This window comes from Grammomys surdaster, unplaced genomic scaffold, assembly GCF_004785775.1.
Source record: "Grammomys surdaster isolate TR1022 unplaced genomic scaffold, NIH_TR_1.0 213, whole genome shotgun sequence".
In the NCBI taxonomy this organism is placed as follows: domain Eukaryota; kingdom Metazoa; phylum Chordata; class Mammalia; order Rodentia; family Muridae; genus Grammomys; species Grammomys surdaster.
The window spans coordinates 2,290,953-2,310,433 of NW_021604658.1; the positions used below are offsets into that span (position 1 = coordinate 2,290,953).

Here is a 19,481-nt window from a genome sequence, read left to right on the forward strand (position 1 = left end):
GTCTTAAAGACATTGCTAAAGTCTGTCTATTCAGTTCCAAGTTGTGTGTTGGGATGGTTTTGAACTTTGCTCAGCAAAGTTGCTGATCTGGCCAAAACAGCAGTCCATTAGGCTCTGTGATGTTCTTCACTTGATGAGATCTTTACGGTCATGCTGAGCCCTGCCAGGCTGCCTCCAGACAACACAATGCAAAGTGACCGCTAGGGCAACAAGAATAACAAACTAGAGGTCCTTTAGTCATGCAGTGGGACTTTCGGAATCTGGAAAAGGAAACTGGCAAGAGAGAGAGGGATAAGATGTACCCAGATTTGAAGGCTATTCAGGGAAGTGTATTCTCTTGTAGACAATAAATATATGTCATTTTTCTAATTATACATTGCTGGTGACTGTACTTCTGGGAATGTGGAAGAAAAGGAAAGTGAAACCAGAGATGAGCAGTGACTGAATGCTAGAAAACTTTAATAATTAATTAGTGAGCATCCATGGTACCCCAGGGCCAAGGTGCAGGGAAGATCATTGATCCACTTAATATAAATGTTGGAGAAGCTTGTTCCTGTACGTAATGTCACATCGCTGTTGTTGGGCTGCTGTAAAGCATGCCGGCTAATAAGCAGGTGCTAAATGAGGTTGCACCTCAGAAATTCAGTGATCTCCTGATGCTCCACTCAGGGTGTCTGTAACAGTGAGTGGATTCTAATACTATTTTTTTTCAGGTATTTTAGGTGTGTTATTTTTTAGCTGATAACTTTCTCCTTTTTTTCATAGTCATTGAAAAATAACAAATTTTGTTACTTTGATAGGTATAAGATGATTTGTTTGTTTGGACTCTGGTTACTACTTTAGACACAGATTGGTGGTAGTCATGTTTTCTTCTGGGATGGTTGGCTCACTGAGAACAACTTGTTCATTTTGCTGGCTGTTTGTGCTGGAGACTTAGTTTTTAAAGACAGATTTTCATTTCTACAGTAAGAAGCTGCATTTGCCCACCAGTTCTCCCTGGAGGCTGAAGTTCTTTCTCACTGGAAGCAGAGCTTGCTTCAGAGCACTGTCCTATTGTATGCTCCCTAAATAAACACTGCTTTTAATATGAACCAAATATATGTGAACGTTTGTCCTTGAATGAGAGTTTATCACCGTTGCCCTTTGGGTGAACCTTCAGCGGGAGCTGCTTCATTCAGAGTAACATGATGTCATAGGATTCACAAAGTTCTCTGTAGCTAGAAAAAGACTCATTGTTCCCTGAAATAACCTAAAGGACTAAAATCTGCTCGCACATTATTGGTTTCTTAGGTCCTCACTAAGGACTTCAGCATGGAGGGGCTTTTCATCGTTTTCTGTGGGGTGGAGATTTCATAGGATGTGAAAAACACACACTCTGACCCTGAATCTAAAGTATATTCACAACATTCCGCTGCCAGCCTGACCTTGCTGGTACTCCTGATACACATAGAATGTGGATTTCTAATTGTTCCTTGTGTTCTTAAGTGGATCTATATTTCGTTTAGTTTTTTAGCATAGCTTTAAAGTATGCTGGACTCTTGACCTGGAAAGTGAGGTTGTGTGAGGTCAGCACTTCAGTTGTGTTTGATGAGCATTCCTCCCTTATCTCAGACTCTTTGCAATTCGTTAGTGTGTGTACACCCATATATTACCATCTGACATCAAAATACACTAAGTGAAGTTTTGTTGTTGTTTTTGTTTACTTGCTCTCTGCATGTCTGCTTCTCTGAGATCACACACTAACAACAGTATGGTTCACAGTTACCGTATCTTACTCATCCTGTGCCTGCCTGGTAATTTCTAGGTGCTATTTGAAAATAAATTGACAGTATTCCCTTTGCAGGTAGCTTGATTAAGATGCACTGTTAATTCCTGTAACAATAATAGGGGTATAAGCGGGGAGCTGTACATCTTGAAGTGTCTTCTCCTTTACTTTATGATCTAAAAATAGCTGATAAAAGACTAGAAAGGCTGCATGGTGTTAAGAGCACTTGCTGCTCTCATAGAGAGAGGTTCCAGCTTTACATGGTGGCTTACAACTGTGACTCTAACTCCTGGGGATCTCTTTTCTTACCTCCGTGGGAAGGTAACAGGCACAACATGTGTTACACATACATACATGCAAGCAACACACTCATATAAATAAAATAAATCTAGAAAAATAAAAAAGGCTGATAAATGTTTGTAAAAGTGCTAACAATTTTTCTTCAGATAGTTGGTAGGTATCTTGTTTCTTTCAAGTTGGGTTTGCAAGATACACAACTTCAAGTAGGATCAAGAATAGCCTCAGTTTTGGTGCTTATAGAGATGGCTTGGTTTATAACAATGCTTGTTGCCCTTGCAGAGGACCTGATTTCAGTTCCTAGCACCCACGTGGTGTCTCTTGTTGCCTACAGCTCTAGTTCCTAAAAATCTATTCTTACTTCTAAACTCCTTCCTACCTCTGTAGACTCTTGTATTTATGAGGCTAACATACATACATATACTCAAATATACACACATACATAAAAATGAATTAAAAGCCTCTCATTTTAAAATTAAAATAGTTCTTCTTTATGCACACATTATTAGAAATGTGAAAAATGAATCAATGTAATCTTTTCTAATGTTTATCTGAATTCTGTGTAAAAAAGCTGTAACATGAGATATTTGGTGACATTCCATCCCTTTTGATATCAGCTACATGGCCCAGTTTCTAATGAGATTATTGGTTATTAATAGACATAGTATTCCCTAGCACCCATTCTTGTCTCTGCTTTCTGTTTTGTGCTCCTCTGAACTTCACCTGTTTCTTTCACACATGCATGTAATGCTCTGCCTGCCCAAGTAAACATCTTGACATGGTGGTAAACCAGGTGTTGTTCTTGCTTTTCTGAACTCCATTCAGCAGTGGTGCAGTTTCTAACCAAGTAGTTGAGATTCTGTCTTCTCCAACCACATTCCATATCACTCACTCAGCACAGGATTAGTGTCATTTCTAATCCTAAGGAGTGGTTAAAAGCATATAGTCCTGGTTCAGTCAGACTTCCCTTTTCACTTTCTTTTTCTTCCTACTAGATTCAACGTTTGCAGTTATTTTTCCCTGTGACCTCCCTTCTAAGACATAAATGTCTCCTGTGTTAATTCCCTCCCTAAGACATAAATGTTGAATATCCTCCCTGCTGGAATTAGAGAATGTTTAAAATGTCCACAAGTATAGGGGAGAAAAAAGGATACTTATTTATTTTTTTATAATAAATTTATTTTTATTTTTTTATATACATTGGTGTTTTGCTTGTGTGTATGTCTGTATGAGGGTGTTGGATCCCCTGTTAAGACAGTTATGAGCTGCCACGTGGGTCCTGGGAATTGAACTCCAGACTTCTCGAGGAGAAGATTCTCCAGCCCAGATTATTCATTTAATATGAAAAAAAAACCCACTTTATTTTAATTTTCTATATTGTGATATTTCCAGAACAAACTGGTGAACAAAAGGCCTCCTTAAAATCTCCATGAAGGAGATTCAAATTCATGGTTTCCTTGTCTTTCTTCTGGCAGTTTAAAGGAAACTTATTTATTGTCACTTTTTCACATATACAAAGAATTCATTTCTGAGTTGTATATTTGGAATATTTACTACTTCCTTTGTAAAGCAGACAGGACAGAGAGACTCCTCCTCCACCCCACTTCCTCATCCTCCCCCACCCCTGTGGGAAATTCCAAGCATACCCTTAACCAGATAACAATAGTACAGTAAGCCAATAAACTGCCAACTCTAGACCCAATGTTGTTCTGGCTGTAGTTCCACTCCATCCAGGCCCTAAGTCCATCACTGCCACCATAATGTCCACAATTTCATGGAGTCCTAGTAAGTGTCAAACCATTCTGTTGCCTTCACTTACTCTAGAATACAAAGCTTCAGCCTTACACTTAAGGGAGGACAGGAAATTGAGGGTTCCTCTTGGTTCTGTCTGTGACAAGAATTAAACAAACAATAAACAAAGATGATGAATGATTCAGAAACATTGTTCTTGAAAACGTTAGTTGACTTACCATCTGTACAGTATATAACAGAATTAGTTCCAAAAGAATGTTGGAACAATGGAAAATAATGGAAAGTTGTTATGTTACTCTTTGTTTGCCATCATAAAAGATGTGGCTGTGTGACTTTGTGATCATTTGGTCTTTGTGCTAAACAGCAGCATGCCTGTGCTAGAGAGCCATGATTTTGAAGAGCTAGCAGTTAATGGTTTGGACTATAGCAAACCTTACATTTCGACACTATGTTTATGTCTGGCTATAACCACTAAATTAGATCTCATTTCTTTTCTTGAAACAAGTTCAGATAAAATTTTATGGACTTGTGTTTTTTAAAATCTTGTCTTGGGCCATACCTTGTTGGTCAGTTGGTCCTCATTGTGGTCTTCGTCGTCCTCCTCCTCCTCCTCCTCCTCCTCCTCCTCCTCCTCCTCCTGTTCCTTCTTCTCCTAATCGGTTTCTTCATGATTTTGTTCTCTCTATATTCTGTGTGGCATCATAAAATAAGATTGACATTGCCTTTACTGTTCATGGGAATATGTATTAAGTATTTCATGGAATCTGTAGGAAGAATATTTAAATTGCTTGTTTTCTTTTTAGCAGTTTAGTCTAAGGAAATTTTGGGTGTGAGTGAAATTGTTTCCTGTCATAATCTTTGCTTCTTTATTGCTTATCTCCTGCCTTCCCTCCCCTGTACCCCATATCTTTTTTTTCTGTTTCCTGGTTAACCCCATTGCTTGTTTTCTCTGAAGGGAGAAATCAAGTTCTACTGTGAACCTAAAAGTGCTTTTAAGTAAATGAAGTATTTTTTAAAGTAGGCATGGAGAGAGATGCATAGAAACCAAGAGTGACTGTACTGTCAAGACAAACAGTGAGGTGGTTGTGGCCAGATAGAAGCTCAGGGACTGTTAGACATGTCCTATTGTCTGTGCAGGTCTTGTTTAGCGTGCAGGAAGCCCTTCCGAGCACTGCAGAAACCTAGTGTTGGTTCAGATGCCGGAATCCCATCAAAAAGTCAAGCCTGGGCATGACATTCAGAAGGCAGAGACAGGAGGATCTCTATGAATTCCAGACCAGCTACAGGTACACAGTTAGATCCTGTGTAGTTAAAAAATCATGCTTAGTTTAGCTGCATAGTGACTTTGAGGCCAGCCTGGGCTGAATTTAAAAAAAAAAAAACTGTTTTCAACAAGCAGTCACCAATAAATGAAACAAGTGTCTATTGCTTTTACTAACTAAAGGTTCCCTTTGTAGAAGAATACAGGCTAGTTTCAACTATATCTTAGTGCTGAAGAATTACAGAAATTACATAGCTGAGAAAGACAATATTTGAATAAATGAGTTTCTGCTGTGATTTAAAGTGTTTCTCAATAAAATGTCATGCATTTTTATGCTTTCACTGTAGATGTAACGAATGGGTTCTGGGTTCTTTGAATCCATAGCTGGCCACCTTCTAACAGGTGGTTGTATTACCTCAGGGAACTGTCGGTTGTGGATCTAGTTGCTCTTTTCATAGTCTTCTCATCACTAAGTTTCCTCAGCTCTTGTTTGTTTTCGTTTTAATGAGGCCTCTTTCTGTTGCTCCAGCTGACCTCATGAGATCCCCTCTAGCAGCCTTCTGAGTGGCTGAATAGCATTTACCAAAATGTCTGGCCAGCATTTACTGCTAATTGGGAAATGTTTCTACAAACTTGCTTGATCATTAGTTCTTTGGATTGCTCCTATGTTTTATGTTATAGAATCTTTTTGAGCTGATTGTGTTATTTCCAATGAACAAAGGTTAAGTCCTTTTTTTTCCCTTTCTCCTGTAGCACTTCCTCCTGGAAGTCCTGGCCCCATTACTCGACATGGGTCCTATGACAGTTTAGCCTCTGACCACAGTGGACAGGAAGATGAAGAATGGCTTTCCCAGGTAAATATATTGGGGCTACTACGATAAGAGAGAACAGAAATCTGTGTTTATTCTTTTCCTTACTGGAAAATGGAGAGAATTGGTCACCAGATATTATGAGTATTTCCATATTAAGAATGTTTCAAGTTGGGGGAAGGTTTGAGGAACCAGGAGGGGATAGGGACTCTATAAGAAAACCATCAGAGTCAACTAACCTGCACTCTTTGCTCCCAGAGACTAAACAACCAACCAAAGAGCATACATGGGCTGGACCTAGGGCCCTCACAATTAATGTAGTAAATGTGGAGCTTGGACTTCATGTGGGTCCCTGACTATGTTGCCTGCCTGTGCATTCTGTTCCCCCAACTGGGCTGCTTTGTCTGGCCTGAGTGGGAGAGGATGTATTTAGACCTATGGTGACTTGATGTGCCAAGGTTGGTTTGTACCCATGGGGGATCTCCCTTTTCTTAGAGGAGAAGGGGAAGAGGGAACTGAGAGAATCTAGGGGCTGCAATCAGGATGTAAAGTGAATTAATGGGAAAATAATGTCTCAGAAATATTGCTGTAAGTTTCCACATATTGGATTATATTGACATTTATCTCAGCTCATGCAAATGTTTGCTTTGACGTAGTGCATACAAAATGTCCAAATGCTTTTTGTAAGGGGAGTGGAGCATGATTTTGTGCATAGTTCCTGCTGGAATCCCTTTCCTTGCCATGCTGCTATTATTGGCCTCTAAACCATTCCTAAAACAGCTTCAACCAGCCACTCCTGGCCTGACCAGGTGACTGTGTCTTCAAGTGAAGCACTTTGAAATAGAAGAGACTGGGGCAGATTTCACAGTGGAGTAATTACAGTGACTTTCTTACAGATGCTGTTGTGTCTGTCTCCAGTCTGACATCATTGGGGAGGATAATGACTTGTATCACATTACCAGTGTGACAGCTTTTATCAGACAGGTGCCTCTGAGAAGTGGAACTCTTTGTGGTTTTCTGAAAGCGGAAGTGGCTCTAGAAACTGGAGGAATGAACCATTTCTATGTAGCGTGTGTTTATTCCATTACCACAGCTATGTTCTCAGATGGTCTGTAAACAGTGGTCCAGCTCCCCACATGCTGAGGCCCTTCCTCTCTTTGTGATCGAAAGTCAAAATATCCCATTGTGCACAAGCTTGGTCCAAGAGTTCTGGCAAAGAAACCACTGTCCTTCACTTCAGCTTTTCTATTAGAAGCAGGGATAATGTGTGCTGTCAGTGTGAAAGTGTATACAATATGTTTGTCCTGCACACAACAGGAGTGTGAACATGGCAACATCTGGCTATCGCCTCAGTGAGATTGTACAGGCATCTGTTTACCTCTCGGCTCTGTGACACTGATGGTTTTGAGCTTAAAATACACACAGTTCTTTATCTGTGGCCTCATTTACATTGCTCAATGCAAATCCCAGAAACAGAAATCACTGTCCTTGATCTGTGTCTTTACCCCTGTCATTAGATCGGGTGCCTGCACCCTCTCAAACACACACACACACACACACACACAGACACACACACAGACACACACACACACACACACACACACAGTCACAGTCACACTCCAAACCTTGTTAGTTGTGTTTTGGTCAGACTCAATTGTCGTAATCTGAGAAATGTAATTAAATAAAAAAAAATCAAGATAAGGACTCAAGGACTATGGGAAGCCACTTCATAAACCCTTTTCACAGAGGTGAATGCAGCAGTGTCAAGTCTGGCAAAAGTATAGTTGATTTTTGCTGAAGATTTGTATAAGCTGTTATTCATAATATCGTTTTTGTAGTAATATTTAGGTTACCCCTGTCTTCAATTTGCTTTTTTTTTCCACACTATTGAGTATAATCCTGGCAACTCCCACACCATAAAAGTTTGAATTACTGTTTTACTGTGTATAAATTCCTGTGTCAATGTTTATGACAGTTGAGAAAACATTTTGATCAAGTGTCAGTTACATGAGAGAAAACATAGTAGCTCCTCTATTTAAAAATAGATGTGAGGGCTGGAGAGACAGCTTAGTGGTTAAAAGCACTGACTCTTCCAGAGGACCTGAGTCCCCAGCTCCTGCATCAGGTGGCTCACAGCTGCCTGTAACTGTGTTCCTAGGGATCCTGTGCTTATCTTTTGCCCTCCCTAGGCACTTTAATACATGTGACAGGTCCTCACACAGATACATACACATAAATAACAATTACATAAAATTAGATGTAAGAATAATTGAAAGCAACATCAATATATTACTATATTATTCAGGGAGAACAGCTTCATCTGTGAAATTATTTGGAACTTTTCTTTAGCATTGGAGAGCCAAGAATAACTGCACAGTTTTTAAGAACTTGAAAGAATTGCTCTTAGTTGCTGTCACTGCATGCCCACGTGGAGTAAATACTGACTTAGCTGAATCTACAAATGTGTCAGCCCCTAAGGATCTGATGGTGGTTCCATGAGGCAGGCAACCCAGGTTTGCAGCTCTACAGCTCCTTTTGCTTTCATGGAATTTTTATGTTTTGGATACATGATGTGGTGTGTATATTGTGGGTGTGTTAATGTGTGTATATTTCTACAATTTTGGTTAATTTTTTCTTGAGATAATAATATAGCTACACTATTTTCCCCTTTCCCTTCCCTCCTTTCAAACCCTCCTATGTACAACTCTCCCCACCTTCCATTTTCTTTAAACTTCATGGCCTCTTTCTCTTTAATTGTTGTTGTTCTTGGTGGTGGTAGTAGTACATGTTTTATTCACAAAGATATAAATACAACCTGTTCAATCTGTATGATGTTGCTGGTATGTTTTCGAGGCTGACCATTTGGTATTGGATAATCATTTGTGTGCTCTTTCTTGTGAAAGACTGTTTCTCCTCAGTATTCCTTAGTTGCTTGTAGTGTTTTTTGTAGAGTTGAGGCTTTCCGAATACTTCCCCTTCCATACTAGCATGGCTAGTATTGGTGTTTTCCTTGTGTAGGTATTGTTTAAGCAGCCATGTTGGTGAGACTTCATGGATATACCCTTTGTAGGAGACGCAGTCTCACAGCAAACTTCCTGTATCTCTGGCTCCTAGAATCTATCTGTCCCCTCTTCCATAATCATCCCTGAGCTTTGATGTAGAGATATGTTGCAGATATATATTCATTGTGACTGGCTCCACAACTCTGTATTTTAATATTTTATACTTTTCTGTAATGGTATTACCTACTTACCTATAGGTAAGTTAGTTGAAACTACAGTTAGGGATTGTGCTGGCCTAGTAAAGTGGAGGCCATTGGTAGTCCTCAAAATTATATGACTGTTTTAGTCCCAGATAGTTGACTAGGGATCATTTTCCTTTTTTAAGCAAGTCTTAGTCCAAGTTGCAAGCAGTTGCTTAACACCAAGGCAAATGTGCCACTAGTGTGTCCTTAATTTTTTGTACCATGCTGGTTGGTCGTTGTTGTGGTTCATAGAGTCATAGCTGGTTTGAATAGCTGGAGCTCACATGACAGATTCTAGTACATGAAAGTTAGTCTTCATGTTAGTCAAATGTTTTGTGAGGCTCTTAAAAACTCTGACCAACAATTGAAAAGACTTCTCATCCCTGTTACTGGGGTTTTGTTATAGTATGGCTCTTGTGGGAACAATTTGATTGTTTTGAGGTTTTATTTTAAGTTGCTTATGTATGGGGCTTATATGCTTGAGGATAGCTGCCCTGAGAATTCAGAAAGAGTGCTGGATGATCTAGAATTAGTGCTGTAAGCCATTATAAGGCACCCGTTGTGGATATTGGGAACTAACTGAAGTCCTCTGCAAGAATAGTGCATGTATAAACCACTGAGCTCTTTCTCTAGCCTCCTCAGTTTATTATTTTTTTTTTCATTTATTTTATTTTTTAAAAAATTTTTTCTCAAATCATAATTAATTCACACAGGGGTATAAACACAGAAAGGCAGGATGTGGGGAAGGGAATGACACTGGAGTGTGGGTGTTCTGGGGGAATACAGATATCTTCAGAACCGGGTATCGGCTGGGTGAAGGTTCAGGGGACAGGTCACTATGACTCTGCCTGTGACTCGCTTGTCCTTATCTAAGTTGGTATTGTCTGCCAAGGCTACCTATTTACAAGGTCTATGACTACTCAGGCTTATAAATTTCCACAAAAGCTGCCTGTTGACATTAGCTTATAGCCATCTGTTTCAATGTTTTTCCACTGAGACCCAAGACTTGGTGTTTGTATACATGTATGACAGGCCTATTGCTGATTTTAGGCCTATGGCTGATTTTAGGCCTACAGTGTATAAGCAGGGCTGCCCCTGACATCTCCTCCCTTCTCTAAGTATAGAAGGGCTGTGGCAATTCTAAACTTGTGAAGGCAGGGATAGAGCCTGACCTCCAGTATTTGAAGGGGACCTTGTAATGGCTCCCGTCCCCCTGTCGTTGTCCAGTGAAGCATGAGGGCCATACCCGTCCTGATGTCTTTTTCCTGGAGAGGGGATACTTTTGACATCAACCCCTATGCAGTCAGGCTTGTCCCTCAGGGAACCCAGATAGATATTTTTATCTTTTATTGATATTCCCTTGCAGTGCTTAGCCTCGCAGCCTAAGCAAGAATTCAGATCGCCTGTCAGAAGGGGTTCTGGGTGGCCCCTCTCTGCTTGGTCTAGTGGCAGAAGTCCCCCCTTTTAGGTTGGGTGGAGATGGGTTTTGGAAACACCCTGTATAAAGAAACAACCTCATCTTGAGTCTCGTGGTCCTCCATAGCTAACTTATGATAATGTATCTGAGTAGGTTTTGCTACCAAATTATTTATCTGTCATATCACAGAGTTAGTCCGCCTATTTGAGGGCCAGGGACCAGAAGAAATAAGCAAAAAGAACCCAAATAATGGTCCCAAGATGGAAGGAAATAGGGTTGACAACCTTGGAGAGGCTGCAAATCAATTCTTGTACCAGCATTCATCTGTCTCTTTCTCTCTCTGATTTTTTTTTGGCTTCACTACCTATTTCATGCTCTCTTTAACCCTCCTTGTCTTGTCTATGTAAAGGCAACCTTCTTCTTTGAGGGTTGTACACAGTCAGGAGCTGTATACAGTCTTTTCTATTGTACTAGAGTAAATCAAGTCCAATAAGGATCTTTGCAATTTTAGGAGGTCTCTTCAGACGGCGAAACGAGGGATTTCTTCAGATTAGTGATGTCAATCTCTAGCTGTTTGATGTTCTTGTCAGTGGCCCTTCAAAGGTCTGAGTAGTATAAGTTTGGAGGCCAGCATCTGGATTAGAACTTCTAACTGCCAACATCATGGGTGATTCATTTTTACCTGGGATGCTGCCTGAGTTAAAGCTCCTGGAAGTCCCTTTTTCTCTCGGTTTTCTGGGGTTGGATACGGAGCTGCTGCCTGTGACCTGCTCTATGCTCGGGCCCAGACCGGAAGTCCCTCAGTTTATTCTTAATGTTGATGAAATCCAGTAAAGAGATTTCAGAAATGTCCATGTAGGTCATAATGTTGATTGTATTTTTCTCTGGGTGCTCTATCTTTATTTCATTCAGATGGAAAGTGGGTGTTAAGGCCATAGTACCTTGAAACCGTGACTATGTCTCTTTTTCAGGTTGAAATTGTGACACACACTGGACCCCACAGACGCCTATGGATGGGTCCACAGTTTCAGTTCAAAACCATCCACCCCTCAGGCCAGACCACAGTCATATCATCTAGTTCTTCTGTGTTGCAATCTCATGGACCTAGCGACACACCACAGCCGCTCTTGGACTTTGATACGGATGATCTAGATCTTAACAGCCTCAGGTAGGAGAGGGGAACCAGGAAATTACCTGCAAGACAGGATTCAAGTCTTCTTTTTAAATAAGTGTCCTCTCAGTATTCACAATTCTTTTGACACAGTGTCCTGTTGCTGACACCGTAAGTCATTTGTTGTCACCACATAGGAGCTCATCAGTGCAACACATATTTTAATTCTGAAACAAAGCACTTTAAAAAGCCAGTCAGTTTATGCTTGGTGTGCATACATGTGGATGTGCTGAAGAGCTTATTTTATTTTATTTTTGGTTTTTCAAGACAGGGTTTCTCCGTGTAGCCCTGGCTGTCCTGGAACTCACTCTGTAGACCAGACTGACCTCGAACTCAGAAATCCACCTGGAAGGGCTCATTTTAATGTAATATAATATCCACTTATCTTCTTGTTCAAGTCAGACTGGGATATGGCTAGGTGCTAGTGGGTTACCTTAAATGAGTCCAATCTGTATCTCTGTCAGGAGAATTATCAATCAGTTGATAAACTTTGACTTAGTGTAATTGTAGGCATCGACAGTCTCAGCATTCAAGACCGGTGGTTTGTGAGTACAAGGCCATAAGAACATCTTATGCAAAGTTTATCAACTGATTGCTAATTCTCCTGACAGAGATACAGATTGGGCTCACTAAATGCTCTCCTGACATTCCCTGTGGTGCTCTCCAAAGCATTGGCCATTTAACCATGTAGACATTAACTCTTCCCTCATCCCCAGGTTCTCTTGCCTTCACTAACCCCTCAGATCTGCCACTGAAGTCAGAATCCAGGCTGTCTTCTTAATTAATGTTTTAATTTTATTTGCTTGCTTGTTTGTTCAGCCACTGATTCTGTAGCTCCAGTTATCCTGGAATTCACTGCGTAGTCCACATGGTGTTGAACTCATGAATATCCTCCTGCCTCAGCTTCCTGTTGAATGCTGGAATTTAAGGTGTGATATAGTTCACCTGGACTAGGCTTTTTCTTCATTTCTCTTTTCTCCTGTAACACATGTTCATTGAATTATTCCATTTATATCCCACAGTATATCTGGGAATTTGAGACGCTGTCCCCTTGTGGGCACCATGGACACTGTGTATGCTTTCAGTCCTTCTGGCCTCGCTGGTTATATGGCAGGACATTCACTTTACTGTTTCTTTCAAACTGTGAAGTCCTTTTTTAAAGAAAATCACAATGCATTCTTTTTGTTCATTCCACTGTCCTTTGCTTCATATACCATTAAGGTTGGTATTGTACTGGGTGTGGTTGCCCATTTAGCTCTAATTCTAAAGGTACTGTTGCCTTTAAGCCCAGCAGAAATGCAGTAGATTTCTCTGAGTTCAGACCAAGCCTGGTCTGCATAGATGAGCAAATCCAGCTCCTGCCTTGCCTCTAAGAGAAGCCCATCTGATGTGAGCAGTAATGAATTTTTTGGTGGGAAATTGTTGTGTGGTGAACAGTGTATTTGTTCTTGTGAACAGTGTATTTCCGACTTGCATAAACTGTGACAGCCAAGTCGCAATGTAGTGTGATCTGATTGACCTCCGTCTTCTCGTCTTCATGTCCTGCACTTTTATTACCTAGGACATCTCATTCTGAATCTTAGCTCTCTTTAGTGGCAGTTCATGAGTAATTATATCTGCAAATATACCTCATGTTTTACATTTCATTTCTGTTGCTCCTAAAATATCACTGTGCATACATGCAGTGAAATCTCACCGTGTGACTTCCCAGAAGTGCATACATGTATTGTTCTTCTACATCGCCTGGCATGCAGGCCTTACAATTGTAGTTATTATTGTAATAGTAGTTGTTCTAAAGCAGGTGGGGACTCAGCATTTATATATCACTTTCTTTTGATAGCATTTTGATATTGTGTTTAATAAGCCACTTTGCTGAGGTTCAAGTTGATTATTACATTATTATTGATAATTTTATGAATGTTAGTAGCTGCGTTGTCTGACCTCTGTGTCACAACACAGCCTGTTATCCTGTCTTATCCTTCTCAATAAAGTAACCATCAGTAATGATTAGTATGAGTGTCTCAATTCTTTAAAATTATGGCTGAATGTGGTTGTGCACATCTCTATTCCCAACCCCTGGAGGGCAGAGTCAGTATAATCTCAATGAGTTTGAGGCCAGCCTGGTCTACATAGACAGACAGGACTACATAAAGAGACCACATACCCTCCCTCCCTCCCTCTCTCCCTCCCTCCTTCTCTCCCTCCCTCCCTCCCTCCCTTCTAAGTTATTGCTGTCTTCTACTGAACTCAGTTCTGATGCTGTTCATGAAACTGAAGAGTGTCAGAGCTGTTCATATGTTTGCTTTGGAAAAATATTCATTTGCTTCTTTTCCAGTTCTATTCCTTTTTTTAACTTCAGGTTTAACTTTTCAACTCCTTTCTTAATCCACCAAACAACACAAGTTAGCAAGAAGTAGTAGAGTAGGGGTAGAAGGTGAGAATGGGTTGCTCTCAGAGCTTTACTGTTGTGTAGGAGTTTGAGACTGTAGCTCCTTTTTCTGTCTGATATTAGAGGCTATGGTTCTTTAATAAATTGAGCCATACCAGCATTCATGATTTAAGGTCTGTTGTAGGAAGTGACAGTTTCCTTGCCAGTAACGTATGTGAACTAAATTAAATTGCATTGCAGGATCCAGCCGGTCCGCTCTGACCCAGTCAGCATGCCAGGGTCATCCCGTCCAGTCTCCGATAGAAGGGGAGTTTCCACAGTGATCGATGCTGCCTCAGGTAGGATGCTTACAGAGCATTTCTTTGCTCTTAAAATTAATTTTCTTATACGTTCTAGAGGATGATGCTCATTTTCTTTCCTCTTTTCTTTTGTTGTTTGGAGTTTTCTATGTCTTTATACAGCAGTGTGCTTCAATTTGCTACTGAAAACTGCTGGGCACTGAAACCTTCCTAGTGTTTGTGAGTGGGGGGTGCAGGGTGGAACCTGGCCCTCGATTAAATGTAATGAACATAGTATCGAAGGCTACAGGGTTGATGACTGCTTGCCTTTCAGCACTTGAAATTTCAAGCAGCAATCTCGACAGAGAGCATAAATACACTCTGTGGATTCAATTGACTCACCTGTGGAGTGTCAGTGTGCCTGATGTGTGGCAGCAGAGGCAGTCCAAACGCTTCCTCTGCTAGTTTCACTGTGGAAGGCGTGAAGCCTAGAAATTCATCACCTTAACCCTGCTGTGTCCTGTATAGATACTCCCTAGCCTTGTGATCAGCCTGTGCATGTGTCACATTAATTTCTGGAACAGGAACCATTGTCAAATTTTTTGGTGATGGCTTCATACTTTGTATTATAGAGATGTTCTCGGCACAGCCTGGTGAGTTCCCGAGTTGTTTGTGGTAATGAGCTTTCTCATGTCTAAGATCAGTGAGGAAAGGGAGAACATCTCAGTGGTGGGAACGTCTGAAGATCTCACAGGACGGTTGTGTCCCAAGTCTCCTACAAGTGGATTCATCAGTAATTCCACAGTAGTCAAAAGAGTTGAATTAGAGCAAATTTTAATTTTTTGGTGGCTTCACAATCTCCACAAATGGGTGATGTGATTGAGGCTTAAGCTGAAAGAGAGAGGAAACCTTTACAGAACTGCTGCCTGCTCTAGCTCAACATGCATAGGCCTTGTCTGTTGTCTTATCTTATGAGTTATTTGTTCATTTGGTTCACTGATTGTACTTCAGATCTTACCGAGCTGGCTATACCCGGGTTTATACCTTAACTTCAATGTAGGGTTCGGATTAGAAAGCTCATGCTTGGTTCTCTGCTCTAAGTTGAAAAATATGGCTGTTGCATGCAACAGGCAGGGAGGTGGTGAGTGCTGTACTGGCATTTCTGCGTCAGATCATCAAACGACTTTTGAGATCAGTGGATCTCTTTTGGTGGTGTTGATATGCCAGTGCTAACAGAGTGTGCTGGATAAGATGAGGCCTTTATTAAGCCTTTATTATATTCTTAAACTCTACAATATTATTAATTTTGCTCTCAAACTATTAGGTACTAGTAATGTGTGTTGATAAAGTGATTACCTTGTACTAGGCATATTTGATATGGTAACCTGAGGTCATAAAAATAATTTTTGCTCTAGGTTGTTTCATGAGTACAGAAGAAGTTCAGTGAACCATTTAATCCATTGTATTAGATATTGTTGTTTATTTGTTTGTTTGTTTGTTTAGCACAAACAGAATTTAAGTTGGTTTTTTAGTAGCATTGAGTAGTAGGTTTTCACACTTGATCTGCTTCCATCACTGTCAAAGCCTAAGAGTTTGTGAGTTGTTGTTTGTGGCCTTGAACCTCTGAAATTGCCAACCTTCTGTGTAGAGAAAGGATTTTTGGGTGGCTAAGCCCTGTTATTCTGGGCCTATTTTCCCTCTTGAAATCTATGTTTTCTTCATGAAGTAGCCAGGACAGTGAACATGTATAGCTCTCTCCAGCTCTGAGCAAAGAGACCTTAGCTGTGCTGAATCAGATTGCCATGAGTAGTTCTCCTGGGCCACCTCACATGGTTTGGCCCTTTTGATGAAGAGTCTGTGTTGTCCATTACTTGGATTGAGTGTATAGTATTCTCTTATCCAGCCTCCGTCTTCTTGAATCAGACCACTGCTATTAACAGAAAGATTGTTCTGCCAGTGTTTAGCACAGTGAGACTAAGCGTAGTTCTTTGTGGAAAGATATTTATGGGTAAATTCTAATAGATTCTATTTTTTTAAGGCAATAAATTTGTTGAAATTGTCCCTGAACCAGGAAGTACTGATTTCATTGTAGCCCACACATTTGAGTTGTGTCTTTGGAGTTTGGTGAACTATAGCTTACAGAAAATCCCCAGCGTGGGAGCTCCTTCTTCAGGCTTCATTGCTCTGCACTTCTTTTTCCATTTTATACTGCTTCATGTGATGTCTTTACAGTTTTCCAATGGCATGTGTTTTAGCTGGCCTTCAGTTTCTGGGATAGAACCTTCTCTATCTAACTTTGTGGTGGTAATCCTTTTTTTATATAATAACCTAATGAAGATAGTGAAATAAACTTTAATATGTTCTATATCTATATCTATCTGTATTTATATCTAATTCTCTGACAGATAATAAAATGAAAATATCTTATTTAAACCTTGTAATCGGGAGCTGGAAAGATGTTTCTTCTGTTAGGAGCCCTTGCTGCTCTTCTTGAGGACATGGGTTCAGTTTGCATCACCCATATGGCATCTCACAGTACCACGGGATCTAGTGTTCTCTTCAGGCCTCTGTGAACACTGCACACACATGATGCATGGACATACATGCAGCCAAAACCTCATATACACAAAATAAAATAATAAAGGAAGAATTTTTTAAAACCTTGTATGTGGACTTTTTATTTTAGCTGTCTGTGTGTGATAGTGGCACTGCAAAAAGGACAGTGTGTTCAAACCAAAAGAGATAATCCAGATAGGATTCCAATTTGCTTAAGAGTTTTCTTTCACAATTTGCCATTTACTAATTGCCATTTTATCTCTTCATGTAGAAATACATGTAGAAAACACATGCATGCACACACACATGCACACTAAAAGCCTGTTAACTTCAGTGGTTTAAGCACAGGGAAAATCTGTGAACATGTGCATATTTCTCATTGAGTCCACAGTTGATTGATAAGCAGACATTATTTTTGAATGTGAAATGTTTCCATCTTAAGAAAAAGAGCACCATTCTGGAACAAAGTCTTTGGAATTTTACCCTAAGGTACAAGCTACCCAAAACAAATAGGTCTTAAACTGATTGCTTATAGTCACACACCCAAATAATTTAAGAAGCTGTATTTTTGAATCATAAATATTTTTTAACAAAGCCTTAGGTTAATTTCTTCACATTTTCTTTATAAATTCTTTTTGCTTTAAATATTTAAGAATTTTTTTCATTGTTTATACCTATTTTTACTGTTTTAATTGGTGTCTCATTTGAACTTAGTTCCCTCTTCCCACAGTCCAGCCGTCCCGCCTCAGCCCTCCCAAGGCAGGAAGCACAGACACATGCTTGTGTGTGCCTTGGTTTGTCCATAGCACTTTAAAGACAGTGTGGTATTATCTTTTCTTGATTTACATAATTAAATTGAAGATCCTCTGGAGATCCAGGTCACCCTGAGTGTGTCCTGGTTTGCATAGAGATTGATTCTTACCAACAAAGAATTGAAAAGACTGAGATTAAAGGACAGATATTCCGGCTCTCCATGTGGAGGAGACCGAGCTTGTGACTTGATCCACAGTTGCCGTTTGGCTCACAGGTAGACCTAAACCATCTAAGGTGCTAGAGAGAAGATCTACTGGTGCAGCCTTGTGAGGCAGCGGTTGCAAAGCTACAACTGACTGGGAGAAGCTGGTATATTTATATTCATGGTCTGTAAGTTCTGTTAAAATCTTCAGTTAGTCGTTTTTTCTACATAGCTTATCCTCTGAGTTCTCAAGTGGAAAATGAGAATTCCTACACAGAATTTGGATTCTCTTTACTTCTAAGAGATGTATTCAAGTCATTTCCTAAGGTGATCCCCAAATTTAAAATACATGATGTTCTTTAACAATACAAAGGTGGTTCTCTGAATAAACAATAAGGCTTGCAAGTCACAGAGTCCCAGACACTGAGCGTGATTGTGACGTGACTACAACTTTAGGCTTGTCTCTTGGATCTTCAAAGCTTGTGTGGAAACAATAAGAGGATTAAGGAGAAGGGTGAATTGAGAAGGAGGCTCAGCGCTGATCTGTGAGCAGCCCTTCCAAGGAGGGAAGTACCAAACTCAGTTATTAAGACTGGTGTTTTAAATTAGAGATGGTCAAGTGTGGGCAGTACATCTACTCTCATTCTTTGAACACCTACCATCTGTATAGAATTTAAAAGTAAATTTTAGAGAATAGGTCAAAACAAAGCAAAATATAAATTTGATCCTGAGAAAAGCAGGAGACTGGAATGAACATGTAGCCGGAGGCCTGTGGCAGTGTGACACACCAACAGTGAGACCGTTGATCTTAGTGACATGAGTGTTAACTTGTTAGTGCAATGCTGTTTTAAACTGTGTTCGAGACAACCTGCTGGACCCTTGGCTCCTGATACTCCACTGCATGTGCTTGACGATGGCCAAACAAGGCTGAAGTCATCAAAATGAAGCCGGTTGTTCTGAGAAAAGACTAGTTCTGGAAGCTTGTGGTGCCAAGAACAAGGATGGCTGTGACTCCTTTAACAGCTCTACCTATAAATAAGTGATTTCAGAATTAAAACACTTCCTAGGTGTGTGTCCCCACAGCTACCTGTGAGGGTGAAGCAGGAGGATTGCTAGAACCCATGAGTTTGAGGTCAGCCTGGACAGCATAGCTAGACCTAGTCGCAAACAAACGAACAAAACCCTAGGTAATGTATCCTTTATTAAAGGAAGAATTGAGCTAAGTTTATAGTCTGGGTCAGCTTTGAAATTTGACTTGTTTTGGGTCAAGTTGGAGGCACTTTTAAATTTACAGTATGATTTATGTGTAGTATACATATGCTAATCATATAGCCCAATGAAGTTTACAATCATATAAAGACCACTCAGACCAACAGTATAATATTTCTATCAACAAAGGAATTGCCCATGTCCTACCTTAGTCAGTACTGCCTCTACGGCACAGATAACCTCAGTCAGTACTGACTCTACTGCACTGCACAGATAACCTCAGTCAGTACTGCCTCTACTGCACTGCACAGATAACCTCAGTCAGTACTGCCTCTACTGCACAGATAACCTCAGTCAGTACTGACTCTACTGCACAGA

General features: G+C 40.3%; 1 protein-coding gene across 8 annotated transcripts in view; it reads left to right on the top strand.

The window, feature by feature from the left end:
• Bcas3 (BCAS3 microtubule associated cell migration factor) overlaps positions 1-19,481 on the top strand; it is a 460,531-nt gene that overhangs the window by 207,846 nt on the left and 233,204 nt on the right. For all 8 annotated transcript variants that reach the window (XM_028772412.1, XM_028772411.1, XM_028772415.1 and 5 more), the window contains 3 exons: positions 5,829-5,929; positions 11,517-11,713; positions 14,346-14,443. In XM_028772412.1, the coding sequence (XP_028628245.1) occupies positions 5,829-5,929; positions 11,517-11,713; positions 14,346-14,443 (396 nt within the window). The remainder of the gene's footprint in view (positions 1-5,828; positions 5,930-11,516; positions 11,714-14,345; positions 14,444-19,481) is intronic.